The sequence below is a fragment of the Mandrillus leucophaeus genome, unplaced genomic scaffold (assembly GCF_000951045.1).
Source record: "Mandrillus leucophaeus isolate KB7577 unplaced genomic scaffold, Mleu.le_1.0 Scaffold223, whole genome shotgun sequence".
NCBI classification, from domain to species: Eukaryota; Metazoa; Chordata; class Mammalia; order Primates; family Cercopithecidae; genus Mandrillus; species Mandrillus leucophaeus.
Window position 1 is genome coordinate 2,944,864 of NW_012102288.1, and position 12,272 is coordinate 2,957,135.

At 41.1% G+C, this 12,272-nt stretch overlaps 1 protein-coding gene across 2 annotated transcripts in view; it reads left to right on the forward strand.

Annotated features, from left to right (window-relative positions):
* ICK (intestinal cell (MAK-like) kinase) overlaps positions 1–12,272 on the forward strand; it is a 64,301-nt gene that overhangs the window by 35,552 nt on the left and 16,477 nt on the right. For both annotated transcript variants that reach the window (XM_011981298.1, XM_011981299.1), the window contains 2 exons: positions 10,221–10,353; positions 11,076–11,247. In XM_011981298.1, coding sequence (XP_011836688.1) covers positions 10,221–10,353; positions 11,076–11,247 — 305 coding nt within the window. The remainder of the gene's footprint in view (positions 1–10,220; positions 10,354–11,075; positions 11,248–12,272) is intronic.

Consider the following 12,272-nt stretch of genomic DNA (forward strand, 5'->3'; position numbering starts at 1 on the left):
TAGACACAGACCCAGCTGGGGTTGGATCAATACTTGTGAGCACAGAGCCACCAGATGGATGTATCCACAGGTGGGTCAGAAGTCTTCGCAGGAGGTCATTTGAGGTCATTGTAGTACACAGACAGATGGGCCAAGCTGATTTTGCATAGGTAGAAATCCATGTACTCTCAGTCCAAGGATGTTGTTGCCATTGTCAATATTGTCCCAACAAATGAGTTTTATTACTCAATAAGGAGACTGGGTTGAAGCCCTTTGATAATATAGTCAGTTCAGATTTTTAAACTTTTTTAAGAGATGGTCTCTTTATGCTGCCCAGGCTGGCCTTGGACTCCTGGGCTGTAGCGATCCTCCTGCCTCAGCCTCCTGAGTAGCTAGTTTAGATTTGATGTAAATTGACAGTGAGTAGAAAAGACCTTGTGCTGAAGAAGGTGGCATAGTACATTTGGGATCATTACCAGCCTGTCCTTTACTTCCGAGGTAGCCCCTTACAATTAGAGACTAAATGAAACATAGACAAACTTAGGCTATCTACAAGTCCTAGTCTGCCTCAGGCACATACTAAGTAATCAGCATGTCATGCGCAAGACTGAGTCAAATTGTGAACCAGTTCTAGTCAAAAGTTTCTAGTACAAGTTTTCTCTGATTCCACTGACATTTGTAGAACTAGCACTTGGGCCTTTATTCACAAGAATTCACAAGAGATAGTGTGAATTTGCAAAACATTAAAAACTTCTGGCATGGTATCTTAGGGACAAATAGGAGAAAGGTCACTTATTAGATTAAGAGCTCAGGAAAAAAAATTAACGAGAACTCAGTGGGATTCTCAAAAGAGACAGCATATTTTCAGATAGAGATCAGTCATTGTGTCTCAGTTATTCAGGCTATTTTCTCAGTACTGGGAACTGAATGGTAGACTTAAACAAAAGTTAATATTCTTTGGTTTTCTTTTCTTTCTCGTTTTTGTTGCTATTCTTTAGACCCAGATACTTGTTGCCAGAAAGTAGCCTTTTGTCCAGGCTTCTACCTAATCAAATGTATGCATATATATACACACACACACACACACACACACACACACACCCCCACCCACACAAACACATAGACCACACATAAGCACCCCAAGCCCCAAGACATGTGCATACACATGCAAACATCTACATGTACACATACCCACATGCATATATACCTACATATACATTCATCTTACACACACACACACACACACACACACCCATCCGTAGTACATAAATTAGCATCCATATATTACTGTGTCAAAACAGTCTGTTGGAACTGCACTGTGTTTCCCTCTATGCACTAGACACTCAGACCACAAGGTACCAGGGAAGGCTCAGTTTATGGAGAAGGTTGGACCTCGCCTTTTATAACCTCAACACCATTGCCATTATCAGAGATTCTTGTTGACACTTTTCCTCAGCAATTAAGTGCCCAGTTCCAGTTTGAGCTTAACATTTTATCTGTTACCTTATTTCATTGCCAATTTATCAGGTAGAACGAATAGGTGATATCTAGTCTTTACAAAAAAGAGGAAACTTAGGTTCAGAGAGGTTCAAAAACCTGTGAAAGTTCCCATTGCAATAAAGTGGTTGAGTGAAGATTCAAAAAGCCTATGCCTGTTTGCCACGCTTGATTAGAAAAACTGTCTGTGCTCAGAGAGAACAAGAGAATAAGAGGTGAAGAAAATAATAATCATTATAAGTGGTATAGATACTAATTTCAGTCTCACTCTGTCACCCATGCTGGAGTGCAGTCATGCAGTCTCGGCTCACTGCAGCCTCCGCCTCCCAACTTCTAGTGATTCTAATGCCTCAGCCACTGGAGTAGCTAGGACTACAGGTGCATGCCACCACGCCCGGCTAATTTTTGTGTTTTTAGTAGAAATGGGGTTTCACCATGTTGGCCAACCCGGTCTCGAACTCCTGCTGTCAAGTGATCCACCCATCTTGGCCTCCCAAAGTGCCAGGATTACAGGATTGAGCCACTGCACCCAGCCCCTATCCTATTTTCACTGATAATGATTTTTAGAAACTGTTTAATGGTTTTTGTGTGGTATTGACTTTGGTTAAGTGCACATGTACCTCTATATTCCTTTCCTTCAGCAATGGAAAAAAAGCACTTAAAGCACTTCAAAGTCACAAGAATTTCCGACTTGTCTCTGGTAGCCCATTCTCACTGTGAGGAGGTGCACTCTGCCCCTGGGGGGTAGACTCCTCTGAGGGGAGAACAGTGCTGCCGTTAGTTGCTATGGCCATACTTCGTGTCACTGAGTGTTTTCCTCCCACAGGGAATGAAAATGCAGCTCTACTTGGTACTGATTGAGCAATGCCAAAGCATATGTCCTTTGCAGGAATTAAATAATTAATGCAAATAGTCTGTTTCAACTCTGACTTGACCTTACAGATATCCAGGTCACACTTATCCGTGCCAGAAATAGAAATGCATTGGGCAGTCTGAAGGACAATGTTTTGCACCAAGAGATGGTTCTCTGCCTCTGTGTTTCCTCACTGTCTTGCTGTGCATGACCTTGAGACAACCCGTTGCCTTTCTATGCATTGCTGTCCTTGTAGCCTTCTTGATAAAAACATTATAGGTTTGAATTTAATAATATCTGGGAAATTAAAGTTTCCACAGCAGGAAAGTGTCCTATATAAATTCATAGTGTTTGAAGATTCTCTGGTTATTTCCATATATTCATATCCGATTCATCAATAACAAAATGTGGTAGAGGGGAGAAAGCCTTCTTTGTAGCTTGATGTTTTCCTTGCCCAAGGGTTATTAATGAAAAAGTAAGCACACACATTTTCTGCCAGGATGAAAGAAAATCCCTGTGTTATTCAACTGGCATATAGGACTCTGAAATTAAATTGAAGGTCTGTTCCTGTCTTCTGGAAGTCAAACAGTTTTGAACAGGAAAGTTCTTATCATAACAGCACTTTGCTGTTGCGTGATCTCTGAATGACCCCAACTAAAAGGGTTTCCATTGTGAATCAGAAGCCCAGGGGAGGAAGTAGGCTTATTGTTATAGGTCACATTGCACACATCAGCAGAACTGGAACCCTGCTACAAATCAGTTTTAGTACCACCTCCTCACCGATGGGGCATGTCAGATGTAATTCTTATTGGCAAAAAATGGAGCCATGTCTGCCTCCGTACTTTAACAGGTTGTGGGAGGGTAAAATGAGAGAATGTGTTAATAGTAGTACTGTTAATGACCAGCTCTTGCAAGATATTAATGTGCAACACTGTCAAAAAGCTTTACATGCTGGGCACGGTGACTCATGCTTGTAATCCCAGCACTTTGGGAAGCCAAGGTGGACGGATCATCTGAGGTCAGGAGTTCAAGACCAGCCTGACCAACATGGCGAAACTCCGCCTCTACTAAAAATACAAAAATTAGCTGGTCATAATCCCAGCTACTCTGGAGGCTGAGGCAGGAGAATAGCTTGAACCCAGGAGGCAAAGGTTGCAGTGACCTGAAATGGCACCACTGTACTCCAGCCTGGGTGACAGAGCGAGACTCTGTCTCAAAAAAAAAAAAAAAAAAAAAAAAAGCTTTACAAATATAACGTATTTAATCCTGCAGAACAACCCCATTAGGTGCTATTATTTCCCCATTTTACAGATAAGAAAACTAAGGCACAGGAAGGATAAGTACTTTCCAGCCAGTGAGTAACGGAATTATGATTTGAAATCAGGCAACTTGGCTGGTCTGCACACCAACCCACTATGTGACATTGCTACTTACAAGGAAATACTAATGTCATGTTAAAATAGACATGAAAAGTACCTGTATATGCTGTATATGACATAAGGATCTTATACTTTTAATTACCAGGAATAGATCTTGTGTGTATAAGGCTGATAATAGCCCATTGCTATATTATTCAGTACTTAACAGAGGGCTAGATAGTCTACAGATATATTCACAAATTTGTTATAAAGGCTTCTACTTGAAGACAGTATAACAAATACAGCATATGTCAACCTACAGATACAGTCTTTCATCAGTCATTTTTATAGTCTGTTAGCAATTAATTTTCTTTCCCAGCCATTTTCCCTCGCTCGTTTTGAGCCTGAAGTACGGCCCATAAAAAGAGAAGCTGCTTAAAGAGATATGTGAGGAATTGGAATCTTCCTTCCCCTCATTTCATTAGTGTGCATGTCCTCTGTGGAAGTAGGATTAAAGAAGAGTTAGCAGTGAGGGAGAGGATAAAGCTTGGCTGATGGGAGGGGTGGCCAGTGTTTACAGGAGCATGACTATGGTGGAAACAAAGAACGAGGTCTGGAGTATGAGCACGATACTTGCATCTGAGTACGAATTGATGATAAGATGAACTGAGCAGAGAGAAGACACAAGTTTGTTGTGGTGGGTGTTCCAGATGATGCCAGAGGAAGTTGCCGTAGTGGGTAGGGACTGCAGAACAGAGGATTCATTATAAGGGAACTGCCACATAAGTTTGGAAATAATAATTACCCCAAGTAAATGAGAAAAAGGGAGTCTATGAGGAGAAACAGCATTAATCTAGGGTTGAGAGGGTCAAAACAACAAATCAAGATTTAGCTATATGGGCCAGGCACAGTGGCTCACGCCTGTAATCCTAGCACTTTGGGAGGCTAAGGCGGGTGGATTACTTGAGGCCAGGAGTTGGAGACCAGCCTGACCAACATGGCGAAATCCTGTCTCTACTAAAAATACAAAAATTAGCTGGGCGTGGTGGTGCAGGCCTGTAATCCCAGCTACTTGGGAGTCTGAGGCACGAGAATTGCTTGAACCTGGGAGGTGGAGGTTGCATTGAGCTGAGATGGTGCCACTTCACTCCAGTCTGGGTGACAGAGCAAGACTCTGTCTTAGAAAGGAAAAAAAAAAAAAAAGATTTAGCTACATGCATTGAAAGGGAGAGTAGAGCTGGACACTATAACAGCTATGACACATTTCTTGGTGGAATTGGGAGTAATTCATCTACCGCCCCCTGCCACCATGACTCAGTTTTCCCATCTGTTCAGTAAGAAAATGATGCCTGCCATTCCTTTTTTTCACTGGAATGTTTTGGACGCTCTGAGTTTTTAGGAAGACAAACCATGGTCTCACAATTCATCTATTTTCAGAGGTCGCAGGTGCATTGACAAAAGATCACTGTAATCACTGCTTGTATCCTTACACATTCTTAAGCCAATTCCAAAATGGAAACACACAATCAGGCCTTCTGCAAGCTGGAGGGTGCTCTGAAGAACGGAGGGTCCAAACACAATGACTCAGTTATACTAAGTCTTAGAGATGTCACCCACTGTGGTAGGCATGAATAAATCTTCATTTAATTAGGCTGATCATAAGCATCCAAATGTCTCCAGATCAGAAATCTTTTCTTTCATTTTAAAGGCCATTCTTGACTGATACTGAATGCTCTTTGCATTTATTGAGTTGACAACCTCAAGTTTGGTTCTTATTGTAATTTTGGTTTAATTTACTATTAAGTTCACTAGGATATTTCAAGGAATTGTATGAGGAATGCCATTAGGTATGTACCAGTACAATGGCAGGATAAAGAATGAGCAGTGGAATATATATTCATAAATATTTCACAATATACATACAAACCTGTGTGTGCATGTGCTATAAAATAACAAACTTGCTGTGCCTGTCTCTGGTTTAACCCATGTCTAACTTTTTTGAACTCGTCAATGCCTTGGATTGTGGAAAATAGAAGCAACCCCGTGATGGGAAGGAAGTACTTCCTCCTCTCACTTATGCCCTCTTGAATGTATCTGATCACTTCTATACCTTCATCCCCTTCTGTGTTTACTGGGTTCTAGGCTCTGTAATTACATTCACTTTGTCCATCTAAGCCAGCTACTTCTCCTACAGATCTGCCATTATGCCATAGTATAATACTATCCATTTGGAACTTGACCCAGTATTAAGTACTGTTATCTTTAGAATGATGAACAGAGAGGATTGTCCTTTTACTAAAATATCGTTCATTTCCATGATAATGGCAATTAGTATATTTTCACATATAACCACATCACAATCACCCTCCCTTTGCTCTAGGGCAGAGACAGAAAACAACCTTGACCAATAGATTTAGTCCTACTAGAGTTCCTGCCTTCATTCATTCATTCAACTAATACTAATACAACTCCCTCTGTCACAAGGACAACAAGCTCTGGGCCCTCATTGTCCCCCGCACTACTGGGTTATTGTTCTCTCTCAGTTCTCAGTGCTGTCTCATGGATTTCCTCCCTCCTATCCTCCTCACAGCTCTGGTCTACTCTCTGGTTGACCCTGGCATTTGGCTCAGGTAGATGTGTTGACATTAAGCTGTTTGTGTTCCCTACAGATGAAAGTCCTTTGTTCAATGAACAAGAATATATTATGAGACCACTGTGTTCCTGCCACTGTGCCAGGCATTCACAAGAAATATAAATGTGGCCTCTGCCCTTAAAGTGCCTCCATCTAATTCATAAAAAATAGTTAACATACCTGAAGTTGATAGAGCTCAACTGGAGTTAGAGGGGAGGGCCTGTTATGTCCATGAGGGCAAGAGTCATGTCCATTGCATTGTTTCTGAATCCTTAGAACCTAATCTGTTGCCTGGCATGGAGTAGATGCTCAGTGAAAATTTGTTGGTAGAATGAATGAATGAATGAAGGCTAGCATATTAGAATGGCATCATGCTGTAGTCCCAGCTACTTGGGATGGTGAGGCAGGAGAATGGCATGAACGTGGGGCTTGCAGTGAGCCGAGATGGCGCCACTGCACTCCAGCCTGGGTGAAGACTCCGTCTCAAAAAAAAAAAAAGAATGGCATCCTGGAAGAAGCAAAACTCAAAACAGGTGTTGGAGGATAGCAAAAGTGGGGATTGATATAGACAAAAAGGAGCAAAGGGCACATTATTAATGGAAACAAATACCGTATGCATAAGTTGATGACTGGATATGTTCTGAGAAATGTGTGATTAGACGATTTCATTGTTGTGCAAACATCATAGAGTGTATACTTACTTAGACACAGCTAGATGGTATAGTCTGCTATGTAGCTAGACTATATGGTATAGCCTATTGTTCCTAGACTGTAAGCCTCTACAGCATGTTACTGTACTGAGTACTATAGGCAATTGTAACACAATGGTAAGTATTTGTGTATCTAAACATAGAAAAGGTATAGTAAAAATATAGTATAAAATATTTTTTTAAATGGTACACCTGTATAGGGCACTTACCGTGAATGCAGCTTGTAGGAAATGGCTCTGGGTGAATCAGTGAGTGAGTATGAAGGCCTAGGACACTTTATAAACATTGTACACTGAGGCTACACTAATTTTTTAAAATTTCTTTCTTTAATAATTAATCTTAGCTTACTGAAACTTTTTATTTCATAAACATACATTTTTTAACTTTTTGATTCTTTTGTAATAACATTTGGCTTAACACACATACACATTATATGGCTGTACAAAAATATTTTCTTTATATCCTTATTCTATAAGCTTTTTCTGTTCTTAAATTATTACTTTTTAAACTTTTTTGCTAAAAACTAAAACACAAATACACACATTAGCCTAGGCTTACACAGGGTTAGGATCATGAGTATCATTGCCTTCCACCTCCACATCTTGTCCCACTGGAATGTTTTGAGGTGCAGTAATACACAGGGAGCTGTCCTCTCCCATGATAACAATGCCTTCTAGGTACCTCCTGAAGGACCTGCCTCAGGCCATTTTACAGTTAACTTTTATTTTTCATTTTGTTTTGTTTTGTTTTGTTTTTTTAGTAAGTAGAAGGAGTACAATTCTAAAATAATGATTAAAAGTATAGTATAGTAAATACCAGATAAGTATTTTTCAGCTTCATTATAATATTATAAGACCACCATTATACATGCAGTCCATCATTAACTGAAACTTCGTTATGTAGTGCATGACTGTACAGTGAACTTAAAAGGAATGAGGAGTTGTACCTGATTGGAGCACACTTTACATGTATTAATAAGTGTTGGAAAATAAGTTTCTCTCTTTAGGTAGAGTGAAAGGAGTTCAGCCCTGTTAAATATAAAAAGGAGTCATGGATGGCTTTTGTGGGTGAATGAGAGAGTGACAAGGGAAAGACAGTGTTTAAATGATCAGGATTATAGGAGAGAAACTGGAGCAAGGAAGATCTGCAAGAAAGTAGTGGCAATGCAGGCATAGGCAGTGAGAAAGTAGAAAGAGACAGATATGAGATTCCCGCTCCCCCAAACCCCCTGCACCGCTCCAAAATGAAGTCTTGCTTTGTTGCCCAGGCTGGATTGCAGTGGTGTGATCTCAGCTCACTGCAACCTCCACCTCGCAGGTTCAAGCAATTCTCCCACCTCAGCCTCCTGAGTACCTGGGATTACAGGCATGTGCCACCACGCCCAGCTAATGTTTAAAATATTTTTAGTAGAGACGGCGTTTCACCATATTGGCTAGGCTGGTCTCAAACTCCTGACCGTCAAATGATCCGCCCACCTCAGCCTTCCAAAGTGCTGGCATTACAGGCGTGAGCCACCACGCCTGGCTGATATGAGATGTTTTGATAGAAAATACAACACAATATCATAACTGGGTAAGGTTGGATCCAACATAACTACAAGGTACCTAGAAATCTTATCCAAAGTTTAGGAAGGAGAGATGATTTGGGAGAGGACAAAAGTGGTTTTGGATAAGTTAACATAGGGATGATAGTGACATCCAGTTGCTATCCAAATAGAGATTTAGGTCTTCAGAAGGGTAGAGAAGGCACATTAGAAATGTAGACTTGAGCATTGTCAACATACAGGTTGTCAAGGAATCATGTAGATCTTCAGTGATCGCTTTTGATTTCTCCCATAATGTGCTAGTTAGAATCCAGCTTTCACAACATTGATACAGATTGAGTATCTCTTATTTGAAATGCTTGGGTCCAGAAGTGTTTCTGAATTTGGGGTTTTTTCAGATTTTGGAATATTTGCATTATATTTTACCAGTTGAACATCCCTAACCCAAAAATCCAAAATCCAAAATGCTGCAATAAGCAGTTTCTTTAAGTGTCGGGTTGGTGCTCAAAAAGTTTCAGGTTTTGGAGCATCTCAGATTTTGGATTTTCAGAGTAGGGAATACTCAGCCTGTAATGATAGCAATGATAACGTGTAACAAATAATAGCAGCAGCAGCAGGTGAGTTATATTTCCAGTGTTGGTGTCCCATTGAGATTTGGAGCCACATTGAATGATGTCTAGGTTGGTGATACTCTCAGGAAGTGGGAGGTTTAGGGTTTTCAGTGACATATATTGCAATTCACTGGGTGTTTGAGTGAGCTTGGAAGATTGCCACGTTGACTATCTCCTGCCTGTACCTCCAGAGCTCTGCTATAGCTGAGACGGGCTTCCCACGTGATGAGTTATCTTTGCCTTTCATGTAAGCTGTAGATGTACCATTGTACTTCCTCATTAGGCAAAGTAATAAGTGCTTAACATTTAAACATATGTTGCAACATACTCCACAATCTCAGATATGAGTAGGTCGTATTCATAAATTCTTTCTTAAACAAAAATTATAATTGTGTTTCTGCTGTGGTATAAACTCTCAATTCCCATCAGACAGTTATCTGGGCCGGGCATGGTGGCTCACACTTATAATCCCAGCACTTTGGGAGGCTGAGGCAGGAGGATAACTTGAAGCCACGAGTTCAAGACAAGCCTGGGCAACAGAGCAAGACCCTGTGTTTACAAAAAAAAAAAAAAAACTAGCCAGGCACCATGGTTTGTGCCTGTAGTCCCAGCTACTTGGAAGGCTGAGACAGGCGGATCGCTTGAGCCCACACTGCAGTGAACTATGGTTGTGCCACTGCACTCCCACCTAGGCAATAGAATGAGATGCCATCCGTGATATTTTTCCCTTGAGTGACAGTTTATTTTTGCAAAGTTATCTCAGCCTATGATCCAGTTTGATATTTTAAAAGAAATTTTCTCTCTTGTAAATAAAATTATGAAGATCACCTTTGAATGATTTGCAAAGGGAAATGAATGTAATCCTATGAGAAGTTCAAAGGACTGTACGTTATCTGTGGGAAGAACGCATAAAGCCTTTGGTGCCATGCTAGACTACTTTTTAAATTATAAGTATTTTGCAGAGAGCAATACAATTGCAAAGAATAATATGGAAGCAAACCTGCATTTGGATTTCTTCTCCTCTACTGTCTCTATAGGCTTCTTTCATCGAGACTTAAAGCCTGAGAACCTCCTCTGCATGGGACCAGAACTTGTGAAAATCGCAGACTTTGGTTTGGCCCGAGAAATCCGATCAAAACCTCCATATACAGATTATGTATCTACCAGATGGTGAATACTATTTTTCTCAAAATTATTTAATTGCACTTCTTTAAAAAGATATCATTATGCTAAGGATAATGTTAAAGTCACAAACGTTAACTTTTCACTAAGAGAAACAGTGCAGTCTGAAACACATATTTATAGATGTGTTGGTAGTGTATAAGGTTAAAAATCTTGTGTTCTAAATCATGTTAAAAGAAAACCTATTATGCTTTCCTATAATGTAAATCAAGTTTTATATATAGGCCTTCCTGAGGACAACTTCCCAAAAGAATTGTGTAAAATATTTTGCAAAGACCTGTCTGAGAACTATCTAATTGCTATTGTGAAAACTTCGAGACACTGGGAATTTGATTTAAGCAGTTTGCCGTGACCAAGTAGCCTACACACAAGTTGTAGGTTTTTTCCTTCCTCTCCCTTTCTCTTAGTTTTACCTTCCTCTTTCTCTTTTCTCTCTTTTTTCCTAATTCTTACTTTTTCAGTGTTTCTCAAAGATGCCATAGAGAAGTCTCCTGTAGAGAAATGCTCAATAGAAAATATTGTGAACTAGAGAGGCACTACTTGTCAACAGCAACCCACGGCAATTGCCAAGTTCTCATAATTCCATTACACCACAATGAACTAGAGAGAAAATAGGAACATATACACCCCCTCACTGAGAACTGATTGTTATTTAATTTAATGTCTGAGCAGTGGAAGCAATAGCTAGCAGTTAACCTTTGTTCCTTCAGGTACAGGGCTCCAGAAGTACTCCTGAGGTCTACCAACTACAGCTCCCCTATTGACGTCTGGGCCGTGGGCTGCATCATGGCAGAAGTTTACACCCTCAGGCCGCTCTTCCCTGGAGCCAGTGAAATTGACACGATATTCAAAATTTGCCAAGTGCTGGGGACACCAAAAAAGGTAATGATACAGAACAAAGGCCGGTGGGCCAAAGCCAACAGCCTGCCATGCTCCCTCCTCTCAGCCCTGTTCAGCACTGGCACGATTGAGCACCTGCCCATTCTAGACTCTTCCTCTTGACCTTAGTCATTCTCCACTGCCCACATTCTCAGACACGGCCGACTTCTCTTCTTCCTCCTGTTCTTAAGTATGACATCTGTCATGGCTCCTTCTGCCCTCCTCTCTATATCATCTCGCCTCCCTTGCAGAACTTCTCAGTTCTCATTGCTACAACTCTTATGCCTATTCAGAAGTCTCCTGAATGTAATCCTTAGCCCCTGCCTCCCTCCATTATTACTCCACTCACATGTTTATAACTCTGTACGTGATTTTCTCCTGACTCCCTCACCATCACCTCAAACTCATCATTGCCTTTTGTTTGCCACCCTACTAGCTTCCTTCTTTCATTCTCCATGTTCATTTGTGATCTGATCATAATCCCAGAGCCCCCACCTTGAAGCTGAATTTCAGCTTTACCTTCTATCTTTCTCCTACTCCCCGTTCCCTTCATCCAAGTGGCTGGTGAATATTCAAATCCTGTTGAATATTGCCACATTACATGTCTCACGTGGCTCTTGTTCCTTCAAGTCCACTGCTGACATCACAGACTGGACCGCAGTCACCTACCTGTGTCTAATGGCATCTTCCCCATCTTTCTGCCTTCAAGTATTTTCACTCTGGCTTCTTGTCCAGTCTGTGGCCAGATTCAACCTCCTTAAGAACAGCTCTGGTACTGACTTGCCCTCATAAAAGTATTGGTTGACTCCCCATTGCCCAGCCTCGTAACTCCTATTCCTATCGCTCACTTCATTCATTCGTGTGTGTGACTTGGTTGGCGGCTGGGCAGGAGGGACTGGCTTAATATGAGGAGGTGGGCCTGCTTTTTCCAGTATGCCTTTCTGTGGTTTTTCTGAATCCTGAAGGTTCTGTGTGGTGCTGCCTAGTGGGTGTCCAACTTGGAAGTAAGGATATCGAAGTGCCTGGAA